The sequence below is a fragment of the Genypterus blacodes genome, unplaced genomic scaffold (genome assembly GCF_046128005.1).
Source record: "Genypterus blacodes isolate CSIRO-AG114 ecotype Tasmania unplaced genomic scaffold, CSIRO-AGI_Gbla_v1 ptg000010l_1, whole genome shotgun sequence".
In the NCBI taxonomy this organism is placed as follows: Eukaryota; Metazoa; Chordata; class Actinopteri; order Ophidiiformes; family Ophidiidae; genus Genypterus; species Genypterus blacodes.
The window spans coordinates 1,043,913-1,059,140 of NW_027466824.1; the positions used below are offsets into that span (position 1 = coordinate 1,043,913).

Genomic DNA, 15,228 nt, shown 5'->3' on the forward strand with positions numbered 1-15,228 from the left:
TGACCTCAGGAGCAAAACATGTTAAACTCCTTAACTTACAAAACAAAAATGAACAAAACAAATTGATTGAATGATTGAAATTGAAATAGCTGATGTTTTTAAACAAAATGATCAAGTCAGGATTAATGAATACAGTGAGCACGTTTTGCACTGCACAACTTTTTGAAGCGGGGAGAACCAATCACATTAGAGGGATTGGTCTTGGCTTTGGTTCAGTATTTATACTGTAAGTAGACACGTAACAGTTTAAAATGAGTTTATAAAAGAATAAAGGCCTGAGGACAATGATTTCTATTCAAGCTGGTGTCTTCCCTTTTTTTCTAATTTTCATTTTCCATGAAAATGGGAAAGCCGCGCTCACGCTGTTCCCTGATCCGAGAGGCGAGAGAGGTGCAGCTCTTCCTGCTGACATCCGAGAGCAGATTGTGAGCTGGGATGAAGAAGTTGGTGAGCTTCTTCTCTGTCAGGTGGCCTTCAAAGTCCTCCAGCAACCCTCTGAAGCATTCAGCCAGACGTGAGTCCTCCCAGTCACTGTCGTCTACTCTGGAGCAGCAGGCGTGTAGGAGCGTGGTCTTGGCGTGGTAGGAGCAGATCTTCTCAAAGGATTTCTGGTCCTGGTCCTTCAGCAGGTGGAGCAGATGCTTTAGGAGCTTCAGGCAGTCTTTCCTGTTAAGAAGAAGAAGGACATGGCATTAATCTCTCTAAGTATTACAGTGAGCTCTGTTTGAGTTTTCTTTCTCTCCTGACGTGACTTTACCAGAGTTACAGTTTAGACTCTAACGTCAGTCTTCACCTGCAGCATTTTGCTCCTCCCGCTTCACAGCACGTCTTCTTTGATCCATGGCTCTTCATGATGGCCTTCTCCACGTGAGAGAAGGACAGCCGCCAAACATCTGTGTGTCGTAGGAGAACACACACATGTAAGGGTTAAGAACCTGTCTCCTTAACATGGGGAGAAGTGAGAGAGAGTTATTTATGAGTTAAATGTCTAACCTTTAGCACGGACGCCATCACACACCACCGTACCACAGCCTTTATATTTTGGGACCAAGTAGAACGGCAGGTACTTGAACTGCTGCTTCGCTTTGCCTCCCAGCCAGCGCTCGACTTTAAGTCCGCCTTGAGTGAACGACGGCCAGGTTGATTTGACCTCTAGACACAGGACCACATCCAGAGAGAGCTCCACCAGCTCTTTCTGTCGGATCAGCAGCGTCACTGCAGGACAGGCTCTCTTTTTACCTGTCACCTCCACATCTGGAGGAACCTCAACATCTGGAAGAACCTCCACACCTTGAAGAACAAAGGAGCTCAAACTTTGCTCACAGATATATATTTTTGAAAACATCTAAAGTACATTAGAGTGTTTGAATAGATCATCTATAGATAATAAGATCACTGGTTTTGTGTTTGTGACTCACTCTTAAGCTTCTTCACACACTTCTTCACTTCCTCTCTGAAGTCTTGGAGCATCTCACTGGCAGACAGGTGGCTGCTGCCCTCTTGCTGAAACCTCTGCAGTGGGTTTTTGCCCCGTTTCAGCCCCACACTGTAGAAGGCACCGTCCTCTTTGAACGGCTTGATCTCTGCCCGGTCAACAGGCATCGGCATCATCACATCGAACTCATCAGGGTCAGCAATCTGCACTCAAACACATCACCGTGGGAATGTGGACAGACACGACTTTAAAGTAGCGTGACAGATTTGTCTTTATAGGAAGTTCATCACGGAGCGACTTACCTTGAGATTTTCATAGTAACTTCCGGTGCCTAGTTTCTGCTGGACATCTTTGAAGCACACAGTGTTTTTCTTCAGGTGCTCCATTATGTCGCTTATGAGGTCGTTGATGACAGCCGCTGCTTTTGCTTTGTCCTTCATCTTGATCCTCAGGGCATTTAGGGTTGTGCGGAGGAGGCGCTCCTCTTCTTTCTTTTTCTTTGCGTCTTGCTTCTTCATTGTCTCCTCTTCTCTCTTTTTCTGTGCGTCTTGCTTCTTCATCTTCTCCTCATCTTTCTTTTTCTGTGCGTCTTGCTTCTTCATCGTCTCCTCTTCTTTCTTTTTCTGTGCGTCTTGCTTCTTCATCGTCTCCTCATCTTTCTTTTTCTGTGCGTCTTGCTTCTTCATCGTCTCCTCATCTTTCTTTTTCTGTGCGTCTTGCTTCTTCATCGTCTCCTCTTCTATCTTTTTCTGTGCGTCTTGCTTCTTCATCGTCTCCTCTTCTTTCTTTTTCTGTGCGTCTTGCTTCTTCATCGTCTCCTTTTCTTTCTCTTTCTTTGCGTCTTGCTTCTTCATCGTCTTTGCTGGTTGTTGTGGTGATTTGTCTCCACCGACACAAGCTTCAGAGCTCTTCTGTCTGTGGACAGTGGCTGCTGGTTTGTCATCAGCGGGTCCTGGCTGCTTCCGCTCCCTTTTCTTCGGCTCCTCTCCCTCACCTGCTCTCCCCGGGGGGCTCGGCAGTGATGCCTGTGCCTGGAGATTTGGTCTCGATGGTTCATCCAGACTCTTGGTCTGTCTCATGTTGCGTGGTCTTCCTCTGCCAGTCATGTTGGTGAAAGTGAAAGAAATGAAACTGGCGACGAGAGTCATTCCTGGAAGTGCTGAGGACAGGCCACGCCCCCTCTGGCGTCCAGGTGCTCACAATGCTGCTGCCGTACCAAGAGCGACATCTGATGGACAAAACTATGTACTGCAATTTACAGTCCTGATCCTTGTTTAGGATCTTACCACCTGGTTGATTCTGATTTTTGAATGGGTCAAATATATGTTGGTTGTAAAATACTACATTTAAACTGACGGTATTGGTGAACAACACAGAGAACATGTGTTGTTACATTTGTATGTAATGGTCCGATTGGATGTGGAGGTTATGAAGCCTGACGAGATCAAACAGCTGAGCCACCGGAGTGTTGGAACCCTCTGCCTGGTCTCTAACACGGTGAGGACTCGTCTGGTACAGGTGTTAGTAGGTGCTGGACCGACTGCAGGAGAGTGTGCTTTGTTCAACCAGCAGGAGGAACAGAAGGATCGGCCTCTGGAGGGGTTATGGCTCCATAGCTCCTTCTCTCCTGCTGTGATTGATGGCTCCACAGGTTGATCTCAAGGCTGCAGGGCTTCAATAACGATCAAAGACCTGAGGGGACTTTGGTTTGGTTGAAACATGTTTAATGTTGCAAAGAGGCTCGTGCCATCTTACAGTAAGGTGCAGTAGCTTATTTAGCTTATACCAAGGTTAGCAGAATCTCAATCAAAGTGCTTAAAGAGTCAACAGTTGGTCCAGACCGGGACAAACCGGAACCTTTTCTTTAAAGTGCTAATTAAAGCTTAAACACAACAGAGCTCAGGAGCTGGACTGATCTAACAGGAACATAGTTTGAACTTCACCGGCTCTGTGTCGCTGCAAACAAACAACATGGAGCATTTAGAGACTAGTGTGCACACAAAGAGAGCTAGAGGTGATGTTGGGACCTTATCTAGTGTGGGTCAGTACCTCCACCCCATCAACAGAGCAGGTTTGGATCTATGGTTGGTTATTTATTGCCTTGTATCTCGGCGTGCCGCCCCAGGGAGCAGAGACCTACATGTCGTTCTTTCCTTCTAATACTTTTGCGATGCATTGTGATGATTAACCAGTCTTTGATGATCAGGTTGAAGCAGCCGTTAGGGAGATGGGTGAGGGTTCTAGATGCTCTGCTCTGGGAAACCTGGAGGTCGGCAGCGCAGCACAACATTCATTTGCTCCTCTGGGCCTTCTGGGCAGACTTGGTGACTTTACCAGCGGCGGAAGCTTTCTTCTCCACAGCCTTGATCACGCCGACCGCCACCGTCTGACGCATGTCACGCACCGCAAAACGACCTGCGAGGGAAACGGGAGCAGAGAGACGTTTAACAGGTGGAAAAGAGTTAGGGTCAAGGGTCAGGCTGGAGTTAGGGTCGGGGTTCAGGCTGGAGTTAGGGTCAAGGTTCAGGCTGGAGTCAGGGTCAAGGGTCAGGCTGGAGTTAGGGTCGGGGTTCAGGCTGGAGTTAGGGTCAAGGTTCAGGCTGGAGTTAGGGTTCAGGCTGGAGTCAGGGTCAGGGTTCAGACCTCTCCTCTGATGCTGGACCTACCCAGAGGGGGGTACTCAGAGAAGCTCTCCACACACATGGGCTTTCCCGGGATCATATCCACGATGGCGGCGTCCCCAGACTTCAGAGACTTGGGATTGTCCTCCAGCTTCTTGCCGGAGCGACGGTCAATCTTCTCCTTCAGCTCTGCGAATTTGCAGGCGATGTGAGCGGTGTGACAGTCCAGCACCGGAGCGTAACCGGCGCTGATCTGGCCCGGGTGGTTCAGGATGATCACCTACAAGGCAAAGGGTCAACATGGGGTCAACATGGGGTCAAGCTGGGGTAGATGTGTGAAATGGGCCGCAAGCAGAAGTCTAGTTGTCTTGTAGTTTCCTACCTGGGCGGTAAAGGTGGCAGCTTCCTGCGGCGGGTCATGCTTGCTGTCGCCGGCCACGTTGCCACGGCGAATGTCCTTGACAGACACGTTCTTGACGTTAAAGCCTACGTTGTCCCCGGGCACGGCCTCGGTCAGCGCTTCGTGGTGCATTTCCACAGACTTCACCTCAGTGGTCACATTGACGGGGGCAAAGGTCACCACCATTCCAGGCTTGAGGACGCCCGTCTCCACGCGGCCCACGGGCACGGTTCCAATACCTGAGAGGTTCAGCAGAGACGGACAGTCAGAGACACTGGAGCTAGCATCTACCTGTACATCTGAGGTGGAGCTTCATCATTCCTCTCTCACACACGTCTCCCACTGGGGCTCTACTTCATCCATCTCTTCCTCAGTACTTCACGTGCCTCCGATCTTGTAGACGTCCTGCAGGGGGAGACGGAGAGGTTTGTCTGTGGGGCGGGAGGGGGGCTGGATGGCGTCCAGAGCCTCCAGCAGTGTGGTACCTGAGGCATTGCCTTCCTTCCTGTTGACCTTCCACCCCTTAAACCAAGTCATCTGAAAAGGTCATGAGCATGTCAGACACTTTATACAAGCATCAGCTCATTACAGGACAGATTCCTCCATCATCAGTCCTGATTAAAGCTCTGGTTTGTGTATTCTGTGCCTTGCTCAGGGGCATTTTCACCATAGTTGGGTTTAATCTCACAACTGTGTGTGTCTTTCTTCTATGAGGTCATGTGAACACCCGGGGATGATGAGACATGATTGACTGATGTGTTTAAAGCGGCAGTAAGTAACGTCTGAAGCCCCTGGCGGTGTGTTATTGTAACTGCATCCCTCACTGATCTTCTGTTTATCCTGTGTGTTCATATGAAGATTATGTTTTCAGGTCAAAGTTAGATCAATCCCAACAGAATGATCTTTTCTCTCTTACTTGGCCATCCTCATCTTCATCTTCCTCCACTCTAACACAGCTCTTTGACTCAGACTCACGTTGGGACTGGGCTCCAGCATGTTGTCTCCATTCCAGCCTGACACCGGGACGAAGGCCACCGTGTCGGGGTTGTAGCCAATCTTCTTTATGTAGGTGCTCACTTCCTTCACTATCTCCTCGTACCTCTTCTGGCTGTAGTTGGGCTCGGTGGAGTCCATCTTGTTGATGCCCACGATGAGCTGCTTGACCCCCAGCGTGTAGGCCAGCAGGGCGTGCTCCCGCGTCTGACCGTTCTTAGAGATACCGGCTTCAAACTCTCCCACTCCAGCCGCCACGATCAGCACAGCACAGTCAGCCTGAGGGAGCAGGAGACACAAGGAGGAGCTCAGGCCTCTGAGGAGGTGAAGCCTTCTATACTTCCACTACAAGTCTCTTTGAATGAAGACATTAAAGAATTAGAAACAAATCATAATAGAAAGTTAAAGTAGAGAAGAATGTCAAATTAATTTACTATTGTCAATTGATTTTCCCAAATTAACTCTTTCAAACTTTTCCAGTTTTCCCTTCTCTTCCCAAAAAGCTTTCACGTCACTTTTATTAATTTTATATTTGTTAATTCCTCTGTCAGTGAGCCCGGTTCAGAATGTGCTGCTAGAGACAGAATGTTAGTAAGTAAGTGTTGGTATCTGATTTGACTCTGATTTGACTCAGTCAGAGAGTCTCTGACTGAGACTCTCCTCCATACGTTGTCTTACACTCAACGAAAACAACGGGACAGTTTCCGAGCTGAACCCAAAGTGAGGCGCCGCCGCCGCCTCGTCCTCCCGTTACACACCTGGGAGGTTCCGGTGATCATGTTCTTGATGAAGTCGCGGTGACCCGGGGCGTCGATGATGGTCACATAGTACCTGCTGGTCTCAAACTTCCACAGTGAGATGTCGATGGTGATGCCTCGCTCCCTCTCTGCCTTCAGCTTGTCCAGCACCCAGGCGTACTTGAAGGAGCCTTTCCCCATCTGAGGAAGGACGGACACAAAGATCCTGTTTACACTCAAACAAGACGCATCAGCTGTGGAGGAAAGAGAGGTCGATGGTTTTTACTGCAAACATCTCTGAGGCAACCTGGAGACAAATGATTCAAGCCTCAATGTTAAAGAAAAGATTTTAATTTTCTCTTTAACATCCTGTCTGTCTTGACTTCCTGCAGCACAGAGGACACAGTGAGTGTGTGTGTGACTCTGTGTGTGGAGCCTTGTGTGTTTGCTGTCCTCTGACCTCGGCTGCTTCCTTCTCAAACTTCTCGATGGTCCTCTTGTCGATGCCGCCGCACTTATAGATGAGATGTCCCGTGGTGGTGGACTTCCCTGAGTCCACGTGGCCGATCACCACGATGTTGATGTGGAGTTTCTCCTTTCCCATGGTGGCGGCGGCTGGCAGAGGTCACGGGGCCTTCGGAGGTCACGGGAGGTCACAGGGCCGTCTGAGGTCACGGGCCGTCGGCCTGCTGACACCGGGGTTGAGTTACGGTTAGTTGGCACAGACGGAAACACGATGCCTTCAGGCTCTTACGTTAGCCACTGATTGATGCAGGGATTTTCAGTTGCTGTCAGATATCAGAAGGTTAAGGATACAAACAGTGTTCATTTAGTTTTTAACTCCTTTTCTGTAACATGAGCTGCTGCTTTGCTTCAAGCTGCAGATGGACACACAGTCACTCGTTTCCACAGGCGTCTCTCATTCTGACAGGTGACTTGTTTACGTTTGTGGGCCTGTTTGGTCACTTGGTGGTCAGAAGGCTGGAATTTACAAAATTGTGACGCCTGACTTTGAATTGAACGCAGCTTAAATGTCGTGGATTGCTAGTCTGCTGCAGGTTTAGTCTCAGTCAACTGCACCAAACCCTCCTCCTCCTCTTCCTCTCCTCAATCCAGCCACCTGTCTGTCCTGCTGTCCTCACTGAGACACTTCAACACTTCACAACTCCTCCTCCTCTTTTTTAACATCCGTGCACACACTCCACCATTTTGTGTCACGATCACAGGCAGTGTTGCTGTTGCAGCCATTTGTGTCTCTCTCTTTCTCTCTCTCACACACACACACACACACACATACGCACACGCACACACACACAGCAGGGGGTCACAGTGAGACGCGTTAAAGTGCCATACAGTCATTCCCTGTGGCGCCTGAAGGTGATCACGTAGAGAGGTAAAGTCATCGTGTTTGTTTCCGGCTGCACAGGTGGAAGAAGCGCAGCAGCTTCATCCGAGTGAAACCTGAGCGGCTCCAGACTCGCTCAGGTGTCTCAGCGGCTCTCGGTGCCTCTGCAGGCGGACACTCGGCTGCTAATGTGCGCCACAGTGCGCGTCACGTTACAAGACGCGAGAAACACCGACAAAGCGCGTTAAACACCTCAAGTCGCGCCAAAACAGAGGGATTAACGGGAGGGGGGAGGGGCGCCGCCATGTTCCGCCATCTGCCCGCTATACGGAGCGCGGATGCGGCTGCTGCGACTCCGGGCCGCCGGCCCTCGAGTCTGCGTCACCGCAGCTCTACGCAGGCAGAGCCGCGGTGTGTCCGCACGGTGTGACCCCTAAACGGCGTGTGAGGCGGCGCGTCGTACCTGAGAGCTGCTGGCTGTGCGGGCTGTGCAGAGCGGAGAGAGAGAGAGAGAGAGAGAGAGAGAGAGAGAGACGCTGATCCGTCACTGCGCGCAGCTAAGGAGCGAGCTGCGTAAACCTGCGCGCACACGCAACTCCAGCATCGCACTGAGGAGCACAGACGTTACACACACACACACACACACACACACACACACACACCAGCCTGACTCACATTACAGAGACAACCACATAAGCATAGACACTGGAGAGTGTGTGTGTGTGTGTGTGTGTGTGTGTGTGGTCTCACCTGTGCAGTAATGTTCTTCCTCTCCCCTCCTCTTCAGTGAACATGTGTCTCCTCTTGGCTGAGCCTGACACTCACACTCAGCCTCGGTCACGTGCGCCAACAGACAAGATAAGTTTCCTTTAAATGTTTAACCCAACACAAAGTTAACCAATCACCGTGTTCCCACCAACAGCATCAGCCTGTAGAGCTTCAGGTGATGTCATCAAACTAACAGTGACAGTGAAGTCATACTTCTATGTTACTACACTAAGTTCCTGTTCGACTCTTCCAGTTTCTCTGATCGGGTCAGGTCGCCCCACTACGTGATGTTCTTATTCATCAAAAAGTAATCAATCACAAACTCATCCTCCAGAAGCACTTCAGTAATGATCCAGCATCATATTATCATACTCAGCTGTGAGTAATCAGATGTAAAGTATTCCTTACATGACACTGATAAGATGTTATAATGTGTTCATTCACACAAAGTGAAGCAGGAAGTTATAACTAACTAACTAACTAACTAACTAACTAACTAACTAACTAGCCTGTTACATTTATCACTGAGCGGGTCTTGACACATTTGTTTGGGCTCAGAAGATGCTGAGGAGCTTCAGGTCCCTCAGCATCCTCTCTCCAGTTCATCTTCATCCAGACTGAGCTCTGCTCTCTCACAGAGGAAGAAATGAGGACAGTGAAGCTAAATGTGTCTGCTCTGATTGGAGGCCCGTGTTCGCCCCCTGGTGGACAAATGTTCACCTGCTGATTCTCTATCAGAGTGGAAATGGAGTTTAGACAGTGAACAGAGACGAAGCATCAGGTCATCACATCATGATGACCTGATGCTCACTGTCACTCCAACAATCACATCCACGTGTTTACCCGTCACTGGAGAGTTAGAATCTGGAGTTTAATATTGAAGTTGTAGTAACACAGAGACGTGTGTGTGTGTGTGTGTGTGTGTCACTGTGCAGTCTGAGGTGGACTGATTAATTCTGCAGTGTTTTGGTTCATTGTAATCAGGGTTTTAATTGTGATTGCGTCTTTGTGCAGCTTCAGCTTCTTTCTCAGCCTGCATCAAGCTCCACACATGTTGACCTCTGACCCCTGACCCTGAACCCTCTTATGTTGTCATAGATCTCTCTCCTATAGTAACTCTGACCTTTGATCCTTGAAATGATGAAGACTATGATTGATATTGATATTGTTTTGATGTCGACTCATTTGGATCAATTACTGATAACAACTCAATAACCTCCCCAGATGTTTCCACCTAAATGTTTGAATATTTAAGCTCCAGTGAAAAGTGAAGCTGCATCCTGTGAACTGAATCGCCGTCGACAACCAAAGCGTTCCATCGCAGCTTATAGAGAAGTTAATAATGTGAAGGAACGCTGCTCCTCTGCCTGAGCTCAGTAAAGAGATAAGAGCGCTCCTCTGCTCTACACCACTTTGTTTTTAAACTTGGTCCACTCTTATAGGATCCATTAGTCTTGTGTAGACGTATGTACCTGTGTGTTGTTGTTGTTGTTGTTGGCTGTGAGCAAAGTGCAGCAGCAGATGTTTGAGGAGTCCAAACACCAGCCCACTCCTTCTTTCCTTTTATTGGAAGTTAATGAAACAATAAAGCAACCGGGGCTAAAATTACATTTTTACTGCTTGAAAAACAAAGAAAGGTGCATCTGTAAACTTTACGCCCCTCTATGGAACTGAAGATCTGAGCGCTGTGGTTCAGAGGCACAGAGACGTCTTCAATCAAACTGAGTCCTGTGGCTGATCCTTGTTCAGGCCTTAAGGTCGCGTGGCGGACGGTGTGTTTGGTTGTGACCTACAGGGTTTCTTCAGTGGCATTCAGGTTGCTTCTTCTTCTTCTTCTTCTTCTTCTGCAGACTTATTTCAAGCAGGGCGTTCTCTCCCTCACACTCCTGATGCCTTTGTGGGCTCATCAGCCTCAGCTTGAGCGGCCGAGCGGCTCTGGGATCGACTCACAGTGACACAAACGATTATACACTAATTGTTTTTGTGTCCTTCAGTACTTCAGTCAGTTCTGCTGCTCGTTCCTGCTGGTCAGTGTGTGAGACGACAGCGGTCACAAGGAATCCGGAGCACGCTGAGGCGAACACGTAAACCTCTCTTTCCTGTGTGGCGCTGAGTGATTTGCAGCAGGAGGCAGCAGCTTCTGCACACTGAACACTTTTTAAATGACTGTAGCACTCACTCAAATTGACACGCATTCAATTTCCAACAATCAATAAGTGGAGAGAGTTAAATATGCGTTTTAAAGGCGCGCCGCAGCGGCTGAGGGGAGGATTGATGGCTCCGGTTAAGAGTGAATGATCATAAGAATGGGGGGGGGACGGGGCTGTCTCGTTTGCTCGCTCGCTCTTCCTCAGCCACATCCTCAGCACTTCCTGTGGCTAATAAAGCCAGAGTGTAATGAAGGATGCGGTGAGAGTGAGGAGGCCGACGCATGAACAGGACACGCTGGACACATGCATGATTTAATGCAGGGAAACTCAAGACGGAGAAATAAAATAAGAGTCAGAGGAACAACAGGAACAAATACTGAAACAATGTGAGGTTGGGACGAAAGGTGAAGGAAGCGGAGTTGAGTGGAGGTTTTGGGCGTTCTGCTGTCCGGCTCACATTCATAATCATAGAGGAGGAGGAGGAGGAGGAGGAGGAGACATCATGCAGAGTGGAGGCATCAGCAATAACAATGACCTCTTCTTCCTGGAACGTTATCGATCCTGTGGTCTTTAATCAAATGAAGGGGATCTCTTTGTGGTGGAGCGATCCACGCCGTGAGCTGGACTGGCTCTCATCCAGCTGTCATGTTTCAATACAAGGGCGACGTGAAGGGACAACATGTGTGACCCCCTGCAGAGCGTCATCAGTGCTCTGATACCTGCAGTGGTTCATTTAAGCGCTCACTTCCATCTTGGCTGCCTCGTGCCAGCGTTAAACAGAAGTGCGTTGGTTTTTACACATATTTGCAGCTGGGATAAAAACATGCAGTGAGACGTGTGTGTGGTCATGGAGACACGGTGAAAAGTCCGGTCACACGTGTCTCTTCATAAGTCAGCAGAGATGAGCTGTCGACGGCTGATGAGAGTGGAGACCTGTGGCGTTAGAAGCTTTTGTTTGTGATTGATGGACGCAGTGGAGGCGGCGCAGGGCGGTGATGGATTTACAGAGGTTTAACACCAGGATATGCGTGCAAAACTGAAACCCAGAGAGGAACAGGCTTGACCAGAGCGGCCACAAGGGGGCAGCATTTCACAGGGGAAATTGCACCAACTATGGTAAAATGCTCGATGTACACCAAACTAATGGACATGGACGCTCACACCGGCCTACTTAGAGTTAAAATATGAGACGTCAGACCTCCAGAGGGCCTCAAAAACAGAAGCTGACATTTGTTGATGTTAGAATGCAGCGTGATGAACGATTTCACAAAAAACCATTTGTATTTATTTGTGGGTAAGCTGCTGTGTGAGCATTCGCTGTAAACGTTTTTCTCGCCACTCTGACTCATTTTCCTTTACGAGCGTCGTAGCATCAATCACATTAGCCGCACTTTCCCTCCTTACTCGTTGATACAGATCAAAGTCTTAATTAAGCCCAATGGTCTTAATGTGGTTATTTACACTTCCAGGTCTGGAGTCCATCCAGGACGGGGCTCTGCTCTATACTCTACTCTACCCTTCTCTACTCCACTTCAGTGCTGCTGTTTGTCTGATGCGGTTGGTGAAAGGCTGAGTCGCACCGTGTTGTTACCACGCCGTCTCTGTTGATGGTTGCCAATTTTGTGTAATTTTCCTTTCCTCTGCCGGTTTCCTGCTTTCACACATCTGAATATATGAGCTGTGACTCAGATTCATACTCTGGAACACTTCACACTCACTTTTGCACATCAGACTCAGCGTTAACAAATGTATCTCCATGTACAAACACAAAGGTCGTCCTGTGAAAAGAGAGAATAATTTAACATATCACCAGGTGCTACAGCAACCTGAGTGAAAACACTTTGACACGTGAAAGACGGCGGAAAAAAGGCCTCGAGACTGTCGCTTCCTTTAAAATCAGACGTACAAATGTTTTGCTTTCTGTGGTTGCAGCAGTTACTCAAAGCGTCTCTGGATCTCTGAGCCCACCTCCTACCTGACAGCCGGCGGCGCTCACCTCAGACAGCTGCTGTCAGTCAGAGGCTTCTGGCTGACAGACTGACTGACTGACTGACTGACAGGCTCTCAGCTCTCAGAGACTCTGCCGTCGCCTCACCCTCCTTCATCTGTCCATCCAGGCCTGCAGACCAGAGCCAGAAATCACACAGGTACGATATCTATCTGATGCATCTACATCTCTAAGTACTAGTAGCGCCAATTGCGTGTGTGTACAGTATATATACACACTCATCACTCTGAGGCACGCTGCAAATGTGTTTTTTGGCCTGGAGAGGTCGTATCCTTGTCACGCAGGTGTGTGAGCCGAACGTGTGTACACAGTGGTGAGATCCTTCTAATCATTTCCATCAGTGTGTTTAACAGCAGCTCAGGTGAACTTCATGGCCTCGGCACAAACAGAACCTCAGGCTGAGAGGCTGAGCTTTCTTTGATTTGAGAAGGTCTGGGTGGACGACGCTCTCAGGTGCCCCGGTCGCCCTCGTGACCCCGAGAAAGAGAGGGAAGATGAAGAGGAGGACACGGTGCCAGACAAAGCGGCAAGTGAGGGGTTCAGGCGAGGGAAGGTTCAGGTGAGAGGGGTTCAGGTGAGCTCCAGACCTTCTTTCTGCTGCATGTGTTTACCTTAGCTGATGTTTTCCAGGCCTTGCTGCTGCAGCTGGAGCGTTCTCTTCTCCTCCTGCATGGCGTTCACATCGGTGCTCCTCTGGCTCATGAGCTCCGTCTCTTGATTGTGGAGAGAGAAAGAAGGATTTTGGTTCAAACCGAGCGAGCGTAGAACTGAATTAGTATCGATGTTGTTCAAAGAAAGAAGTGCTTCTGTCTTTATTGCGAAGGTTGTGATGTAGACTTTTCTCTTAATCTATCTTTAATGTGAGAGCAGTGAGTGAGTGAAGCCCCACTGAGCTGCAGCAGATCTAATAGAAACAATGCAGCTCTTCACTGCCCCCTACCTTTAATTAGCAGAACTGCTGAAAAGAGTTCAAACTGCATTTAAACGCAACGTAGAATTAAAAGTTGCTAAACCTTTAAAGAAACAAAATGTTGGATTGAGACAAAAAACTGCAACTGCACTTTCTGTAAAACAGAAACAGGCGGTGATGAAGTGATGGCAGAGATTCACTGTTTATGTTTCTAATAACAGGCCCATGTCTTCTCTGTGTTCTATGTAACCAGTCGGACAGGAGAAATAAATATTGCTCCAGGCTTTAACTGATGAGACATTGAGGTCCCTGAGGCGGCTCCTCTGGCAGAGCGGCTCCTTTGGCAGAGCAGCTCCTCCACTTGCTTCAACATCTGCTCTTCACATTTCTTCATCGGATCGTGCTGCAGCCTGATCAGCGGCGACTGCTGCGCCTGAAAGGACAGACGCAGGGCAGGCACACACACACACACACACACACACACACACACACAGACGGAGACACAGAAGTGAGAGACACTTTAACAGACAGACTGATGCCTTATTGATGTTACATGAAAGAGAGCTGATGAGTCTGTGGAGATGTAGGCAGGTAGCATCATCATCATGATGAAGAGCAGGAGAGCTGCACCAGCACTTGAACCTGCAGGAGACGCTGACTTGATGGTTTCTTCAGTGGAAGAGGGAAAGTGCATTTGATGAGCTGTAGATAATGCGTATGTGCTCTGAACACACACTGTGGACCTGCTCCGTGTAGACCTGAACCATGTAGACCTGCACCGTGTAGTGTAGACCCTGTTCCTCCAGTCAGGCCCCACTTGGATCAGACAGATTGTTGTGTCCAGCGACCGTTTGTAATTACAGAACGCTGCTCTTTTGATCTGATGTTGACTTTAACAATCACAGGAGGAAGTGAGTCGTATATCTGGGAGGTCAACCAGCCTCTCCTGTCCTCATACTTCACACATGTCCAGAAAAGGCTTCACTAATGTTATCCGGTGGAAATTAGCCATTGATTTTCCAGCGGCACTCACAATCAATCCTCTGCTCCGTTGATTAAAGGAATGGGAGAGATTAAGTGTTTCCAATCATAAAGCAGATCACCTCATCAATATGCCAATATGCACTTCTTCACCTCCTGCATCAGCGCCCATCATATCGGACTGTTTAATAGAGGTTAAACAGATGTTAGTCTTCTTGTTTTTGTTCCCTTTCCTTTCCTTTAAACTGCTACATGTAGGTTTGATTATCATGGTCATCAAATCCAGTTTTCTGGATGATGATCCTCAGATTGGATCAGGGCTCTAGTGTTGTATTTACTTATGCTCTCCTGTCTAATCTGTCTGCTTCCCTGACTACAGCTCATTTGGGACTGGAGTCATTTCTCAGGGCTGTGCAGAGGTTTGGTTGGGAGTCTTCCATGTCTGCTTCAACCCTTAATGTGTGAAACACTGCATGTGATGTCCAGCTGCACAGATCATCTTCACTACAGCCAAACCTGCAACTCAGTAAGGAGTGTTTAGGGTCTGACCCCTAAATTCACCTTCCTCCCTCTTTCACACAGGTTAAGTGAACTACAAAGCGCGCCACCAGGCTGATGGATTTGTGACCTGTGAAGGCTGCATCCTGCTGCTCTCCCAGTGCATGCTGGGAAAAGGCCAAAGCTCCCTACAACTGTGAGCAAGAGAAGCGTGTGTAGAACATAATGGATGGATTAACCAGCAGCAGAAAATAATGTTGCTATCTTTATGCTATAATCCAAGATTAATCCTGATTATAAACACCAGGATTAAATGAATGACATGCTTCATATGAGGAAACAGGACTGTGAGATTTACAAACTCTACAGCAGAGACATGAAC

The 15,228-nt window shown here is 48.5% G+C and overlaps 2 protein-coding genes across 2 annotated transcripts; both read right to left on the minus strand.

The window, feature by feature from the left end:
* Positions 1 to 108: 108 nt before the first annotated feature.
* LOC143007425 (cyclic GMP-AMP synthase-like) lies at positions 109 to 2,554 on the minus strand. Its single transcript, XM_076158772.1, has 5 exons — positions 1,738 to 2,554; positions 1,419 to 1,638; positions 994 to 1,290; positions 794 to 893; positions 109 to 666 (listed from the first exon to the last, which is right to left on the minus strand). The coding sequence occupies exons 1-5, from the start codon at positions 2,539 to 2,541 to the stop codon at positions 321 to 323; spliced, it is 1,767 nt and encodes a 588-aa protein (XP_076014887.1). The 5' UTR covers positions 2,542 to 2,554; the 3' UTR covers positions 109 to 320.
* A 788-nt stretch (positions 2,555 to 3,342) lies between these two features.
* On the minus strand, positions 3,343 to 8,303 carry LOC143007611 (elongation factor 1-alpha, somatic form). The gene is made up of 8 exons (XM_076159029.1): positions 8,282 to 8,303; positions 6,647 to 6,875; positions 6,208 to 6,387; positions 5,432 to 5,728; positions 4,843 to 4,993; positions 4,439 to 4,695; positions 4,102 to 4,336; positions 3,343 to 3,850 (listed from the first exon to the last, which is right to left on the minus strand). The coding sequence occupies exons 2-8, from the start codon at positions 6,788 to 6,790 to the stop codon at positions 3,726 to 3,728; spliced, it is 1,389 nt and encodes a 462-aa protein (XP_076015144.1). The 5' UTR covers positions 6,791 to 6,875; positions 8,282 to 8,303; the 3' UTR covers positions 3,343 to 3,725.
* Positions 8,304 to 15,228: the final 6,925 nt, after the last annotated feature.

Excerpts from the sequence above, each read along its gene's own strand:
- LOC143007425 (XM_076158772.1), bottom strand. The coding sequence starts at position 2,541 with ATGACTGGCAGAGGAAGACCACGCAACATGAGACAGACCAAGAGTCTG. Across the intron at positions 1,291-1,418 it reads GTGTGTGAAGAAGCTTAAGA|GTGTGGAGGTTCTTCCAGAT; the intron begins GTGAGTCACAAA and ends TTGTTCTTCAAG. Across the intron at positions 667-793 it reads GGAGGAGCAAAATGCTGCAG|GAAAGACTGCCTGAAGCTCC; the intron begins GTGAAGACTGAC and ends TCTTCTTAACAG.
- LOC143007611 (XM_076159029.1), bottom strand. The coding sequence starts at position 6,790 with ATGGGAAAGGAGAAACTCCACATCAACATCGTGGTGATCGGCCACGTG. Across the intron at positions 4,696-4,842 it reads GGACGTCTACAAGATCGGAG|GTATTGGAACCGTGCCCGTG; the intron begins GCACGTGAAGTA and ends TGAACCTCTCAG. Across the intron at positions 3,851-4,101 it reads CTCTGAGTACCCCCCTCTGG|GTCGTTTTGCGGTGCGTGAC; the intron begins GTAGGTCCAGCA and ends TTTCCCTCGCAG.